This window comes from Azolla caroliniana, unplaced genomic scaffold (genome assembly GCF_043228905.1).
Source record: "Azolla caroliniana isolate FFs.n. ecotype wild unplaced genomic scaffold, voAzoCaro1.0.p SCAF_1, whole genome shotgun sequence".
NCBI lineage: Eukaryota > Viridiplantae > Streptophyta > Polypodiopsida > Salviniales > Salviniaceae > Azolla > Azolla caroliniana.
In genome coordinates, this window is record NW_028230436.1 from 19,325,460 (window position 1) to 19,342,911 (window position 17,452).

At 38.7% G+C, this 17,452-nt stretch overlaps 1 protein-coding gene and 1 pseudogene across 1 annotated transcript; both read left to right on the forward strand.

Annotated features, from left to right (window-relative positions):
• Positions 1-8,400: 8,400 nt before the first annotated feature.
• LOC147869128 (secreted RxLR effector protein 161 pseudogene) lies at positions 8,401-8,916 on the forward strand (annotated as a pseudogene).
• A 2,468-nt stretch (positions 8,917-11,384) lies between these two features.
• LOC147869129 (uncharacterized) lies at positions 11,385-15,237 on the forward strand. The gene is made up of 4 exons (XM_087336610.1): positions 11,385-11,630; positions 13,477-13,633; positions 13,927-14,070; positions 14,801-15,237. Exons 1-4 carry the CDS (start codon positions 11,521-11,523, stop codon positions 14,873-14,875), a joined length of 486 nt encoding a protein of 161 aa, XP_087192736.1. The 5' UTR covers positions 11,385-11,520; the 3' UTR covers positions 14,876-15,237.
• The last annotated feature ends 2,215 nt before the right edge of the window (positions 15,238-17,452 follow it).

A 17,452-nucleotide genomic window follows, 5' to 3' on the forward strand; every position in this document is an offset into this window, starting at 1 on the left:
CAATCACCTTGTCTTCGTGAAGGACATCGTGTAGATATATGTCCCTCAACACCACATGTGTAGCACACGATCACTCTCCTTCGCTTTGGAGCATCTCGAGTTTGACTAAAATTTTCTTGCATGCTTTGGATTTGTCGAGTAATTTCATCAAGACATTGATTAACTTGCTCCGAAAGACTTCCTTCCACCTTAGTTTGAGTTGTTTCTTGCATCACCAGAATATTAGGTTGATATGTCGTAAAAACATTAGGGAATCCATGCATAATTGATGATTGTTGAAGAATAGGAGATTTAAATGTTACAATTGTTGAATCCACTCTCGCTTGTAGAACTTGGATTTGTCTATTGTAAGCTTGACAAGTTTGGACAAGCGCTTGGAAAGTTGTAGGATCCTTTAGATTTGCTTCCAACACAAAGTGTGGACTTAATCTTGCTTTGAAATGGTCCATCTAAAACCATTCATCCTCCATTCCACCATGTAGTCCAATCCACGTAGTCCAAGGGTCAATAAATTCCCTCTCATAATCGATATACTCAATTTGATGACATTCGTAAACGAAAGAGTTCCTCTCACACTTCCATTGCATTTCGACATTGAATATACGGAGCTTTAAATTGTTTTACCAATAGTTGTAATTCAATTGTTGGTCTAGTAGCAAGGACTGATATCAATCCCTTGCTTGTCCATAAAAAGTAGCCACCAATAGAGGAAGCTTCTCAAAATCCTTCATCTTCCCTATTGATATTGCATGATGTTCGAAGGCGGCCAAGAATGCTCCCGCATCTTGAACCCCATCACCTGCAAAAGCAAATTGAAAAGCCATATTTTCTACAAAGAAAACATGCCTTGTCTCTGATATGGAAAGAATCGATCCTCCTTGGAGCGCTAAAATGATGATGAGAGAAAGAAAAAAGATAGAGAAGAGAAGAGGAGATGAGAGAATACTTCAATATACTATTAGCCAAAATAGTCTTTCCTTCTTCTCTCTATCTTCAACTAATCTTCTTCTCACTTCTTCTTGTAGATATTGTATTCCCCCTTTTGTCTCTCCCAATTGCTAGGAATACCCTCATATTTATAGGTTTTTAGTTGCTTTTTTCTTGCTTTTTTCTTTTCTTTTCTTTCTACATATGCTCGAGTTTGTGAGGTGCGTTTTTCATATCATTATTTATAGTTTTTCATACAAGAAAGCTCTCTTTGTCAACTTTCTTACAAATCTTTTCTTTTGAAATTTGGATATGAGATGAAGAAGTTATGAGCTTTTTTCTTTGCCTTTTTTATGCGTTTTTTTCTTTTTTCTTTCTTCCTGCTTTTTCTACTTTTGGAAAATGCCTCTAAATTTTATCCCTTCAGTTTCCTTCGTCTTTTAACTCTTGATATGAGCTTTTTTCTCTACCTTTTTTATGCGTTTTTTTTCTTTTTTCTTTCTTCCTGCTTTTTCTACTTTTGGAAAATGCCTCTAAATTTTATCCCTTCAGTTTCCTTCGTCTTTTAACTCTTGAACCTTTCATATTGTGGGTTATTCTTATACACCTTAGCATCCGATGTATTTGCCATGCTCTTTTCTTACGAGCAAAAATTGACTTCACAGATACCATACGTATATAACGTATTAATACATGTATAGTACCTCCCAATTTAAAGGTACGTTAAATACGTTTTTTAGTATGTTAAATACTTATAAAATACGTAAAATACGTATAGTACGTAAAATACTTCTAGAATTTGAAAATTATTTACCTTTCTAAAAATATTTGTAATATTGTAAAAATCATCTATGTTTACTCAATTTTGTGATGTACATTATAGTTCTACATCCTAAAATGCATATAAGACATTTGAACATTTCACATCCTAAAATACTTCTAATATGGATGTCGACATTCACTTCTTCTACAAATCAGTGTAAGTGTGTATCATGATGTTCTATTTCAAATTGCAATTATTTACGATTATGCCTTCATAGATCGAGGAATCGTCTACGATTATCACACTCAGGATCGGTTTCTATCTTCTTTTCTCTCTTCTTCATCATCTACTTCTATCTTCTATGATTATCACAGTCAGGGTCACGATAGGTTTTTGTCTTCTTTTCTCTCTTTTTCTTCTTTTTCTTCTTCCTCTTCTTCTTCTTCTTCGTCCTCATCTCTTCTGTTCTTCTGTTCTTCCTTCTTTTTGCTTCTTTTTCACTAAAATATTTTTTTTCTTTTGCTCTTTGTTGGGGTTTTACTTACAGTTTTTTATAAATAAGTACTTGAAGAGAATAGCGCGGAATACTACTCCGAGTAATGAAACACTTCATTTAAGGATTAAACACAGAAATGGGAATAGAGATGAATACTCGAACACACACGAACAATAGAGACTACACAGGATGTTTACATGGAAAACCCTAGTAGGGAAAAACCACGGGAGCCCACAGGCTCCGAACCATCAATATATTATGAGAGAGGTACAATCAGAGACTCGGAGGCAATGACCTCGAGCTCTATTTCTTTGCCAAGCGGCGGTTACGGCAGAAACCGTTCTCTCTCTCTCTCTCTCTCTCTCTCTCTCTCTATCAACAGTTACGCACATACAACAATACGGCTACAACACACAACAACCACATAAAGTGATTGCCCTAAGTCATATTTATACTTATATGAACTTAAGGATATTTAGAAATATAGCCTCAATAGGTTTATTGAAAAAAACATATTTACATATATTTCTCTCTTCTGATTCTCACTGGGTCTCTTCCGGTTTCCCGATCTCTTCTGATTTTCACTGGGTCCTCTTCATTCATCATCGGATCCCATCCGGAGGAACCGATTTCCCAACAATCTCCCCCTTCACTCCGGCATGGGATGTCTCGTCAGCCCGATCCACTTTCGGCACGCGTTCAGCTTGTCGGTTGTCAACGCCTTAGTCAACATGTCCGACCTGTTCTCCTCCGTGTGAATTTTCGTCACCACGAACTCTTGATCTTCTACTCCCTCCCGGATCCAGTGCTACCTCTGTTCGATATGTTTCGTTCGGGAATGGTAGGCCACGTTCTTTGCAAGATGGATGACACTTTGACTGTCGCAGTAGAGCCGGTATTCCTCATGTTGGATCCCTAGCTATCCGATGAAGTCCTTCATCCAAGTTATCTCCTTGCCGGCTTCCACAACTGCCATGTACTCCGCCTTCGTGGTTGACAACACAACCATCTTTTGCAGCCTCGACTACCATGAAACAACTTCCCCTACATAAGTCATGACATATCTGGATGTAGATTGGCTGGTATCCGCATCAGCCAACATGTCGAAATCCGTGAATCCGTCAAGTTGGGGATTACCGGAGCCAAACCGGAGGCACATACTTGAGGTTCCTTTCAAATATTGGAGTATCCACTTGACCGCGTTCCAATGCTCTCTTCCGGGATTGCTCATGAACCGGCTCACCACTCCGACTGCATATCCGATATTCGGTCGGGTACATAGTATCACATACATCAAGCTTCTGATGGCAGAGGCATATGGTATCTTCGTCATATCCGTCTTCTCCGCCTTTGTCCTCGGACTTTGTAAGTTTTTGACATCACTACGAAGGCCTGAACGGAATTGCTCCATTAGGGCTTGTTCATCCCAAGGAATATCTCTTGCGATGAGACAGAAATTGGCAGCATATGTCGAAGCTGGTTGATCACCTTGACGAAGTGTACGAATCTTGTTGATAGTTGTTCTCACCCCATCAATATCTCTGAAACAAGCCTTAAATTCCTTGATAAATTCCTCGAAATGATTCAATAGAGGAGAATTGGTCTCTAGCAATGGAGCAAACCACGACAACGCTATGCCAGTCAATAAGGTGCCCACTAGCCCGACTCGTGATGCATCTGTTGGATAACGTGCGGGATGCATTTGAATCACCAACCGTACTTGATTCAAGAAACCTCGTAAATGCACCCTCGACCCATCAAATTTAGTTGGGAGGCTAATTTTGGGCTCCTTGATAAGTCCTTGACCTTCAACCCTTTGTTGTTGTAACACTACGATTGTCGACTCTAATTATTGCACTCGTCGCGTGAACTCCTCTTGTTGTTGTTGCTTCTCTATAGTAACCTTTTGTAGATCCCCAAGTAGACGTTGATTCTCTACTTCAAGAGATGCGAACTTGGATTTAAGGTTCTCCATTTCTGCAACAAGGGTGAGATATTCTTCAGAGTTAATGGCAACCATGGTTTCAGGATGGTTACAAAGGAGGATAAGAGAGAGAGAGAGAGAGAGAGAGAGAGAGAGAATTCGAATCAAACTGTCAGAACCAAGGATAAAAGATAGAGTGATGGAAGAAGGATATTAGAGAACACGAGAAGAAAGGAACGAAATACTAAGAGAAGAATGGATGTATAAGATAGAGAAAGAAAGAGAATGGATACAAGATATGTAATGAGAGCTAAAGACTGGTGTTGATTCGAATTGATTTGAGAATACATGTATGCCCTTATTTATAGGCTCCTATAGAATAGCTTAGAGATTTCTAGAATGTTCTAGAATGTTCTAGACCTAGAATGCTCTAGGACATTCTAGAACATTTTAGAATAATCTAGAGGTTTTACAATAATCAATGTAATACAAGAAGTAGCTTTTATTGTTTCATATAACAATAAGCTATCTTAATGGTTGAGGTTTTCAAGTATGGATTACAAGGTTCGAGGTTCAAGTCCGGGTGACGCCATAATGGTCATGTGTTCATGACAATCGGCCACACAACCGAAATCTGAACAACCAGACCCCAGGACCACCACACCAATGCAATCACAAACACAACAAAAATCGACACTTGTCGTAATTGAACAGCCGACACAACGGCTGCGAAGGATGAAACAAAGGTCCCAACGATTTCCTCAGACTCAGCAAGAGGAGCCTGCGCAAAAGAAACAAGGAACCGACGACCAAGCCACACAGAGCACACAAATACCCCGGGTCAATCCTAATGACACAACCAAAGTTCAAAAAGGGCAGTCATCAATAACAACGGTGCGAGAAGTAGTAGGCTTTGCCGACATTCCTCTAGTGGCACATGAACTGGTAGCTATTCGACAATTCGAAACATCGTATGAGCTAGTAGAATGGTTAGCACAAAGATTACATGAGGTGTCGGAAAGAATGGCATAGGAGCACCAAGATCAGATAATGATCCAAAGGTCATTGAGTGGAGCTGTCAACCCGGAAGAGCAACACAAATTGGATCAAATCGGCCGACAGCGTAGTGCGCGAAACAAGGGCGAGGCTATCCGGATGCCACTGTTACATGACGCTCTGGTAGAAGTACATAGAGAATATGAAAAGGCCAGCCGAGCAGCCAAAGATATGGCTGATTTATACAAAAAATCATCAGTGGCGTCGGAAGTGCTAAACGCACAATGTACAAACATGAAAGCCGAAAACCAGCAGTTGACGGAACAACTCCAACAAGTAGAAGAGCAACTGTAGAAAACAAGGGAGGAATGTCCCACCAGGCGTGCCAAAATTATACTGTGTTGTTCGGTCGACAATGAATATTGTCGACATAGTATAAGTCGAACGTTGCTCACCGAATGTTTTACCAATGAATTGTGGTTAAACAAATAGATCCTAAAGTGGCTGTAAACTTATCGATGTTAAACAAACATCGAGATCATTATTTATGTAATAATGTTCTGACAGAGCGTTTAGAACACAGAGATTTCCTAAACTAACTTTATATTACTAAATAAAAACGATATATCTTTACACTGCCTTCGGTTCCATTTATAGGCAACCGGAAGGACTTTCTCATCAAGAAAACATATTGCCAAAAATGGCAAGAACAACAAAATCTCTGACTAACTATAATTTCGGTTTTAATTTAATTCAGCAAAATGCTGACTCATTGATCCTCTATACTGATCCAACTCCGAACCTTCTAGATTTCCGACTCCGACACTTCCCCACTTGTTCGGGTAACAAACAATAAGAACATGACATAGTAGTCCAAATCAAGAACAACGCACTTCTTGGACATGTCATTTCCAAGCCTCAACAAGTGCAGGATTCATACCTCAGCTCTTGGATGAACACTGGAGAAAACAAGAAGAAGAAGAAGAAGAAGAAGAAGAAGAAGAAGAAGAACAACAACAACAACAACAATAGATAGAGCAAGAGCAAGAACATCACCAAAAATACTCAACAAGAACATTTTGAGGAACATAACATATACATAGGACCATATCATCATAACACCCCTTTCCATAGATGAACATGTACTAGACTCAACCATATACATGTTACAAGACTCTCAAATGAACACATTTGAAAAACAAGACGACAAATATACTCAACAAGAACACGTTGAAGAAGATAACATATAAATAACATCATATCATCATAACGCCCCCTTACCATATGTGAACATGTACACCACTCAAGCATATTTCTATACAAGACTCTCAAATGAACACTTTTGAAAAACAAGACAACTTGTGGTAGAGTTACAAGTTATTTGGTAGACTCTCAATGAGTATGTGGTAGAGTTACAAGTTATTTTCCAACAACTTGTTGTAGATCATGCAACAAAACCTACAATAGGAGGAGACATAGATGTTGTGTTGCATGTTTGTTGTAGAGGGGTCATAACAAGGACATCGAGTAGAGATGGTATGAACACAACGAGTAGCGGGGACAGAGTGAGCAAAGAATGCATGATACACCATAGAGGGGTCACAATAATAACCAAGAGAAGAGAATGCATGTTCGCTGCAAATGGCTCACAACAACAATAAAGAGCAAAGAACTCTTGTTCGCTCTGGATGATGTGACACAACAAGCACCAACGAGAAAAGATGGTGGGGACATAGTGAGCAAAGGGAACAAAGTGAGCACAAAGCACCTTGAGGTTGCGGTAGAGTCAAAGAGAACACAGAACGTGGTTTCCTGGAGGTGCAGACGATCTGAAGCATCACCACAACTTGAGCACCTGTGAATGTCAGGAGAAGCAAAGAGAGATCTAAGAGAGAGGGAGATCTGAGAAAGAGAGAGAGAGAGAGAGAGAGAGAGAGAGAGAGAGAGAGAGAGAGAGAGAGAGAGAGAGAGGAGAGATTTGAGAAAGAGATACAGAGACAAAGAGATTGAGAGAGAGAGAGAGAGAGACAGAAAGAGAGTAACTTCAACATCCAGAGGAGAGACAGACAGACAGACAGAGATAGAGAGAGAGACACACACACACACACAAAGACTCACTCACTCACTCACCTTCAACAATTAAAGATTTTGTATAAGTTTACCTCGACATATGCACCTTCAACCTCAACTGGAATTTATTAAACAAGGGACACTTGGACAGAGACGTAACACTAGAAGGATGTGTGGGTTTATTGTTCTTTTAAATTTTGAACCCATTGAATATGACTTTTATTTTTTTAATAGGTGATGATAAACTTTTTAGTCACATTTATTGTATTTATTATAAATTATAGTGTTAATTCTCTTAATCGAAATAGTACTAAAATTTTGGCCAAAAGTTGGTACACCATATAGCTTGCTCACTAATTTTGCGTACAATATTCCTATTTACTGTACTAGGAATATAGTTTATTAACGGCCTACTCGAGTCCCGCACCACATGGCTTTCAGTTCTCGGTCCACACAGCCGATTTCAGTCTCCCCGATTGGTCTTCAACCGATTCAGTTCTTGGCTTCTTCAGCCGATCGACCCGAGTTGAGCTTGTTCGCTCAACAAAAATGACCACCGTGAGGACGGTAATTGCACTTGTAGAAGCAAAAGGGTGGCACTTGCATCAAATGGATGTGAAGAACGCATTCCTCTAAGGTGAACTTGAGGAGGAAGTTTACATGATGCAACCACCTGGCTTTGAATCAAGCAACCATCCATATGTAATTTGTCGATTGAAGAAGCCGCTCTATGGACTGACGCAAGCCCCAAGAGCATGACATTCAAAGATCACATCATATCTTCACGACATTGGCTTCCGAATGTCAAAATCTTATAACTTGTTGTATATCTGGAACAATCCCAAAACCCTCGTCGTCTTAATCTTGTATGTCGATGACCTTGTCATCAATGGAGAAAGCCTCACTGAGACACAAAAGATTAAAAAGCTACTTTTAGAGAAGTTCGTGATGAAGGATATGAATGACTTACATTATTTTCTCGACATCGAGGTCATTCAAACTCCAGAAGGGTTCGTACTCTCACAATGACACTATGTGTTGAACTTGCTCTACAAGTTCGGAATGATTGAGTCTAAGTCCATCTCGACACCCCTTGATCGAAATATGAAGCTAACTACAAATTTTGCAAATTCTATGAGCCGACATGGTATCGCTAAATAATCAGGAGTCTTATCTACTTAACTATCCCCCGACCATACCGCAACTATCCCCCACGACACTCACATGGATTGTGCTAAGCGATTGTTACGTTATGTTGGTGGAACAGTTAATTATGGTATCTTCTATAAGCGTGGAGTACCACTTCAACTCGAAGGCTTCACAAATGTTGATTGGGCGGGCAATGCATCTAATAGGCGATCCACTTCGGGATTTACGTTTTCACTCAATAGTGGAGCAATCTCTTGGAGCAACAAGAAACAACGAACAATCACTCTTTCGAGCACGAAGGCAGCGTATAGGGCTGCAACGGTAGCTGCTTGTGAAGCTGTATGGCTTAAAAGATTGTTGAAAGACTTCAACGAATTGGTGAACAAGCCAATACTAATCCACTGCGATAATCTTAGCAGCATCCATCTCGCAAAGAATCTGGTGTTTCACGCCCGGACTAAGCACATCGAGGTGTACTATCATTACATCTGTGAGCGCATATTGGCCGGCGACATTGACCTCAAATACGTTGGCACCAACGTGCAAGTGGCCGATATTTTCACTAAGGCGCTAGGTCTTGACAAGCTATGACAATTCCCAATGAATCTAGGCCTTAAAACACTCGATATGCTGAGCTTGGGGGAGAGTAGAAGTACAAAGACGAAGGAAAACATTGAGAATCAGCACCATACAAGAGGAAGACTGAGACCGGCATCGGCAAAGTAAGGCCGACACATTTAATCTGACTTGACTTGGCAAGTTAGAGGAAGACTTTCCAAAGCCCAGAATTTTTGAAGTTTGAGATAAACCCGACCCTGTCGGCACCCTTGACAAGCTTGAAATTTTGGATCAACAAGATCGACATTGCTAGATCATGATTGAGTACATAGGAACAATAGGAAAACCACGGTCTAGTAATCCGACCAACTACAATCGAGTCTTCCATTACACCAAGACAACCAAGCTTAAGAGGACACACAATTGAACTTGAGGGGGCGTGTTGAGAATCAAGCTCAACTTGTGTGAACATGTGCTTATGAAGAAAAGGACGATGTGTGAAAAAGTGTGTGAGCACACTTTATTGTAATCTGTGTAGTTGTTGAGTGTTAATATGGTCAAAGAATATTAGTTATTCTTATGACAAACTCATACTCAAGTGGATATCTTGGTTAGATTCCTCAAACACATTTTGTATGGTAGTCCCCTGAGGACTTGTATATAAACCCCTTTGCCCATTCTATTTTGTTGATGATCTTTAGTTAATTAATAGAGCTCTCTTCAGTGCATAAGCTATCATCCCCCTATTCTGTATTTTCTTATTCTTTTCTAGTTATTCTCTCTGATTTTCTTCTCTTGCTTATACACCCACTCTCTCACACACACGCTACGCTTCTGAATACTCAACTCTAATAGAGTTAGATTCTTTATAGTTGGTGTAGTCGGTCACCGTCATATCCCTTTGGTGGATATTGTTGAGCTCCTACCGAAGCTGCATCTTTCGGGTCGTAGTACTTGCGGCAAAAATCGTTTTCAGATTTTCCCAGGCCTCCTTTGTTGTCTTCGCGTCTCTGATGTAGCCCATCATCTAGTCGTGCACACAAGATGTAAGGCAGTAGAGCACTCTGCTAGCTACCTGCTCCCAAGTCGAAAAGTCCTTGTGTGCCGGCTCTATTGCTACCTCGTTTGCGCCATCGACGTAACTCTAGTACCCGTGCCCAAGTAGGTACTGGTGCATCTTGTACTCCCACGATGCGTAGTTATTTCTATCCAACTTGTCTATTGGTAGAGTGCCTCTCATGCCTCTGTCCATGTTGCTGTCTGTTTTTGTTTGGAAGTGAGTTGCTTGGTCTTTGTCAACAATGTTGGCTGCAGAGGATCTGTCCTAACCCTTGCACTTTGATATCACGTAAAGAAAATTTGTGGAAGCTAGAGAGACACAATCGACTGAGCTGAATACACCATATGCAACAGTTAGACAGTTAGATAAACACAGAGATGGAGATGGAGATACAATACACACACACACACACACACACACACACACACACAAAATACACAGACAACAGAGGACTATATTTCAAAAATTGTCGAATTACATACAATGTGCTAACAGAGCACTTTTTATACAAAGCCTCTATCAGTAGGTTGGCAACCTTCAATGAACTCATTCAAGAGTTTTGACATCTACTTAGACCTATAATATTCCTATGATCTAGGTCCTATTTGGCCCTACAACCCTACATCCTAACAACTTATAGCCGATTCGGCCTTTTCGGCCCTTTTGGCTTCTAGCCGATCCGTTTTTCGTCCTTTAGCTGATCTGGCTTTCGGTTGAGCTTGACTTCTCAACACACTCTTTCCTCTCACTCTCCTTAATCTTTGTTAGCTCTAAGGAGCTTGTAATAAAACCTTCTTGTAAGCATCGGCAAGTATTAATGTGAATTAATTATTGATTTGGCTTGATATATGTTCTCCCCACCAAGTTTTGGGTCCGTTTCGAGACCGCCGTGTTTTAGGTTCATTACGCCAACTCTCAATGGTATTGGTAGTCCTAACCCAAGGGTGGTGCCCCTTTTTGGGAATTGGGACTTAGATTAGGACTAGGACCGGTTCCCTTCTAGGTTCCCAACATAGATTGGGACTCATGGTTGCATGGTTGTCCCAACCAAACCAAACCTTTGCTTGGGTTAGGCCCTTGCCAACTCCCTTTTGGGACTTGTTGGATAAGTCCCCGACTCACTTCGAGACCATGTTCCGGGGGTTGGGGTTGGGGGTGTTGTTTAGGAGGACCAGAGTGCCAACAACTCGTTTTGGGGCTCCTCGGTTCCCTCGTCCCTCGTTTTGGGTTGGCACTCTTAAGGGACATTGTCCCACCACATACAATACATACATACATACATAACATACAATACAATACAATACATATAATACATACATAGGTGGATAGGTGAGAGAGGTGAGAGAGGTGGTGACGATGACGATGACGATGACGATATCCATTATTGACCTCTTAGGCACTCCACAAAATTCTAATGAATGACGAGAGCAGAACAGCTCCATCTCCATCTCCATCTCCATCTCCATCTCCATCTCCGTCTTTCTCTTTCTCTTTTCTCGCGCGAGAACAGGACAAAATAAACGTAAGTAATGTGAAGAAGCCAGAAAATTAGAGAAAACGCAGATTTCGCCAACTTCATGGATAGCTCTTCATCAGATGTTGTTCCATCTTCTGGCTATAACCTTCCCATCATAGCTGCGTTTTTCAGTTTCATCATCGCTCAATCCCTTAAGGTGCTCATAACATGGTACATTTTCTCTCATCAATCTGCTCTGCACTGATTCCAGTTAAAAACTTTTGTGGATTGCTAAGATTAGTTTATATTCTCTATGACGGACGAAAATTTAATTGCTATTCATTTTGACATGCTAAGATTTCTTGATTTGTTTTTTCTTTTCTGTTAATGATCAATTATGTTGAAGCCCTTCGTGAATGCTGACAGTAGTTGGCTTTCTGTATGGAATGCTTGGATTACTCATCCATGTTATTGTGCTTGAGAATTCCAGATTAGTTGAAATTGTCTTCCGAAATTAATTAACATTAGCTCATAATCCTTAGGTGGTGAATTCTGAAATAGTCGGCGTTGTTTCTGGAATACTAGATTCGATGACTTTCTGGAATTAGTCGACTTTGTTAATCTTCCTTTTTAAGTGATTGCTAGATTGATTGATCTTTCTTCTGAAGTACATAATAGTCAATGAAATTTGCAAATGCTACATTGTGGTTCTTTTCGTGAATTGTAGAATAGTCAAGCTTCTTTGTGAATGCCTGATTTTTTTATTCTGTTTTTAGATCACTTATTAATCTTTATGAATGCTTGATATAAGATTGTTTTTAATTGCTGAATGATAGATTTTTCCATGTTCTCCGTTAATGCCAGTTGAGTTGAGGCTCTCTGTGGATTCTAGAGTAATCAATGCTCTTTGTGAATCCCATATTAATTTATTATCATCGTGAATACCAGGCTTGTTGATGTCATTCCCCTTTGAAGAAACTCTTACTTGGGGTTTAAAATATGTTAAAATCATCGGTATTTTGATATCACTCCCATTTGACTAGAAATATGCCCGCACATTTCTTGACTTTTAGGATGCACAAAAGAATAAATTGGGGTTTCTTCCCAGTTAGAATCAAAATTATGATATTTAAAATCATCCATTTTTGGAGTTTTTCCTTTTTGAGAGAAAACTACCATAATTCTTCATCTACAAGATGTAGAAGGTTACCCAACTTAACAGATTCATCTGAAATTCTTTGGGAATTCCAGATGATTTTCCTGTTGGAATAAACAACATTTTTGAGCTCTATGATATCTGATGTCATCAGGTTTTATTGTTTGATGGAAAAGTACCACATTATTCTTTGATATTTAAGGTGTATAATAACATCATCTCGAATCCTTGTTTACCACATTCTTGAACATTATCATCAATTTGATATTTTTCCTTCTCACCAGAAATTTGTTGACATATTTCCTGTGTGTTGAAATGTATAAGAACTTCAGACCTATCAATATACACTGGCTTTATTTGAAATTCGTTGCTGATGCTAGTATGTTTCACTGATTATGGGAAACATCCTCTTGAGTGTGAAGAAGTATAATATTATTACTTCCTTGATACTTTCCTTGTTTGACAGAAATGTACTACCTTAGTTCTGGAACTTCAAGATGAAATAAGTTATGTGTAATACCACGATGTATTTATTGAACATTCAAATGTATAGCTTCGCCAGGCAATCATGGTCATGTCTTCCAGAAATGTGTCACCACAATTCGTGGACTATAAGATTTGCAATATCATTATTCTAAGAGCAGGAATTTCGTTTATAAGGCATACTAAAAATCCATTACTGGATAATGTGCTGAAAAATTTCTGGGGCCGAAGCTTTTATTCATTTTCTTCTTTGAATTGTTTTCCTATTTGGATTGAAGATAAAATGTCACATCTCTTGTTTTAATACAGTTTTGGAATTTTCGTAGCTCAATTTATTTATATTGAAGATAACCATAATATACCTATTGATCTCAATCTTCAATTTCATAATGCACTTTGCATTTAGAAAGTTGATTTATTTGTTAGCTTCTGTTTTAGGTATAAAGACAGAAGATGGGAAGCAAAGAAGGCTCTTAGTTCTGCTGGAATGCCATCTTCTCACTCTGCCACAGTCATGAGCCTTGCAGCTGCCATTGGATTAAAAGATGGCTGTGGGGGTTCGACTTTTGCTATAGCAATAGTTGTCGCTTGTGTAGTAAGTCCAATCTTAAATAGAAAAAAATAGCTGTATACCCTGGAGTTTTCTTTTTTACACCAAATGTGTCTGAATTTTTGTTATGGAAAGAGCAGCTATATGTGCTGTTTGAGGAATTATATGATCAATTCATCTCCTTCTCAGGTATATGTGCCATTTGAGCAAATCTATGGTCAATCCATCCCCTTTTTCTCGCATTTGGGTAACTAAGAAAAAGTCAGGGGTAATTCAGAGCTTGTCTACCTACTTTCAATGTATGTTTTGTTTACGCAATTATGCTTGGAAATATATAGGTTATGTACGATGCAACTGGAGTAAGACTACAAGCTGGTAGGCAAGCGCAGGTGCTAAATCAAATTGTCTTTGACCTTCCACCTGAGCATCCACTATCCGAAACAAGACCTCTTCAAGAGCCACTCGGTCATACACCTCCACAGGTGAGACAAGTTTTCTTTTCTGTTTCCTGTGTAGGGAAATTTGAAGGAAGTATTTTAGTGATTGTATTGAGAATTCTATTGAGGTGCTTCTGAGGGCTTGTGGAAAGTGTTGATAATTCCCGTATTTTCATTTCTGGCCAAAAGAGAAAGTAAAAGCTACTTTCTAAAGCCCTTATGTAGACCAGGGATATATTTGAGTTTCTCTACATAGAACTTGATTTTAATGCAATCAATAAACATGAAGACTTACGTAGAGGCGCTTGTCAGGGTTCAAGGAAATTATGTAAATAAAAATATTCATGAAAATCGTGTTTTATGTTAGGGAAAAACTTGGCCTTATCCACGTTCTTTTTTATTTTCCTAAATGATTTTACTGCAATTTTATGTACTAGTTGAGCAATAATGATCAATAATCCCTGTTTCCTCTGTGTTGGCGAAGAACCAATGGTACAATGAAAAAGTAGGGGCATTTTAGGAAACAAAGGAAAACTCAGGCATGTTTCAGTGTGTCCCCCTAAATTTCACAGCTTTAGGTAAATGCAATGATTTGTAGTGCTAGTTGTTCCTACATTTAGCCAGTACAAATACACTACATTCTATCTGGCTGAAATGTCTAGTTAAGCTGAAATAAAGCATAAGCAATATGTTTTGCTTGAATGCTGAGAAATTAGATCAGAGCAACACCCTTGATAACACCAAAGGTTAATCATAAAGTTTCTCTGCCTTACAGGTAGGGGCAGGTGCATTTCTTGGTTGCATAGTAGCATTGTTAGTTCATGTTGCATCAAGGCCAGGTATTTCTTGATTGATGATGAAGATACACATTCGAGCGTTTTGGAATCATATTTGCCCGATGATGAGCATGTTACTAATGTACATCATTCCTCGTTTTTCCTCATGAATTTGCAATGTTCTTATATCGCAAAAAAGCATGTGATGATTGCTTTCCTTTTTCTCTTAGTTGATGGAGATAATACAGTTACTTCTATTCTATTACCTTTCCTTTCGAGTTAAACCTCACAGCAGAAACAATTGCAATATGCTATTCTGAAAAATAAAACAAAATAAATTGGAATCTATATTTTTGTACCTATTGTCTCTATAACATGGATGCTAAAATTTACTGTAATTATTTTCCCTAATGAACATTCCTATGTTAAGTTCAAATGATAATCAAGATAAATTGACTGAAGATGGCTTTCTAAAGCCAATATCTTTGACACGTCTTTGAAGCAGTAAATCAACCATAGTCATGGCCTTTCATAATTAATTTAATCAAGAGTATCACAGTTTTGGCCGTTGATTAAAAGACAACCGCTAAGATAACAAATTTCAACCAATGGTCAATAATAGATTGCATTGAGAGAAATATCATGTTTCAATACTTAATGAACACTTTGATAGAAGAGATACGATCAAAGAGTCTCTATTTAATACTATTGCACGTTACGCATGTCTTGAGTAATGGGCTTGATGCTAAGTTCATAATAGAAACTCTTCATGGTGTACTTTTTGATGTTATGAGTGTACGTGTGTGTGTGTGTGCTTGCGTGCATATATAATTGTGGATGTGCACACATCTAAACTCTCTACTCCATATAACATGCCTTGAATATTTCACATTATTTATACTTACAAAATAATAGGTGGAAAACGCATAATATTTTATGCTATGCTTACCAAATGCTTCCAATATAGAAAGCCTTCGTATCAATAAGAACTTTTTCATGTATGGCTATTGTGGTGTTAAGTGTTTCCCAATGTTGATGAACTATATGAATCACTAATGTTATATGGAAACCATGTTTTGATGTGATCAAACATTTAGGAGTCAAGTAGGGTATGACGTTCACACTCAAGGAAGGGACGAGTGCATAATGTGCATAGCCGATAAGACTCATCATTGTGGCTTAATGTTATTCCTCAAATTGAAGAGAATGAGAACGAAGTTGAATGGAATAGATGATTTTGTAATGCCCCTAGTTAATGGGGGTCTTGATAAGCACACAAAACATGATTGGGACACAGAAATTTGGGACACATGTTGTTCCCCTAGATTATGGCGGTCTTGAAACCCACTGAAACATGATTCCAAAAACGAGAGAAGTGGGACAAAAAGATGATCTTTACTATATGAAAGAGTTACAGGTTTACAACCATCCCAATATTGGGACCAACCAAAAGAAAAAAAGGGTTTGGGGTATGTACCCTATTATCGAGAGAGAGAGAGAGAGAGAGAGAGAGAGAGAGAGAGAATTAGAATTTTTATCGTCCATAAAGAGGCCAGTTTTGACCTATGGGACCAAAGTATACGTGTGTTCTTGATATGTGTCTCCTTCCTAAGAAGGGGTATTCATACATTGAAGCACAAAGTCTCTATGCGTGAATAAAGCATACACATAATGAGCTCAACTTCCAGGTGATGTCTTTAGTATGTCACTTAAGTTATCACTCCCTCTTAGTATGTCACCATATCTTTAACGGACTGCACTATATGTCGAACATGTGAAGAGAAAGTGACATTCATCCTCTACCATGCCTTGATTGCATACTTTACATGTGTTCAAATTCGTTACATTTTGATACCATGATGCAACTTCAATACCTAACTTGTGAGATCGAGTGCGAAGTAGTGTCAGGGCTCTATGAGCATTACTACTAATATTGGTAATGAGATAAGGTTGGATACGTTCAATAGGCATTCTTGCTTTATATTGAGACCAACATTTAGGGTTGACATTTGCAATGTAGTATCTAAATTTGTCCTCTTAGCATCTTCCCACTTCATCCTTAATGATTCCACCAACCTTTCCTCAATCATTACATAATGCATATCATTGCTCGAAAGCTCTAAAAGATCATCGACACTCCATCATCTAAACCATTTCCTTATGTCAACAACCCAACCGAATGATAGAATCTTACTCTTATGATTCTTTTGTAGCTTACATCCAACATTCCAAGCAAGATGTGGTAATTGATGATTCAACATATTCTTGACTTTTGTAATGTATTTATATACTCTTTGGAGTGCTAATATTTCTATGGGTGGAACACCTGTTTCCAAGAGCATAACTTGGTACAAGGTAGTGCATTTAACTCCTAATTGCCTCCTTAAAAACATCTTTTGATTTTTCTCAATCTCATTCCATGCATTAAGAGAGATGGTGCTACCTCATACTTCTACTCCATAAATCAATACTTGAGTTACCATGACATTGAACAACATTAGTTTTACTTCCCATCCACAAGTATCATTTTGGTTGCATTGGTTCTCCAAATGGTAATACTATTTCCAACTGGCTTGGAGACCAAAATCAAAGCATGCACTCCATTTATTTGTGGCGGGTACATCAATACCAAGATATTTAAAGCTTTGAAC

Coding starts and splice junctions, on each gene's coding strand:
- LOC147869129 (XM_087336610.1), top strand. CDS start 11,521: ATGGATAGCTCTTCATCAGATGTTGTTCCATCTTCTGGCTATAACCTT. Junction 11,631..13,476: donor CTTAAGGTGCTCATAACATG/GTACATTTTCTC, acceptor CTTCTGTTTTAG/GTATAAAGACAGAAGATGGG. Junction 14,071..14,800: donor TCGGTCATACACCTCCACAG/GTGAGACAAGTT, acceptor TCTGCCTTACAG/GTAGGGGCAGGTGCATTTCT.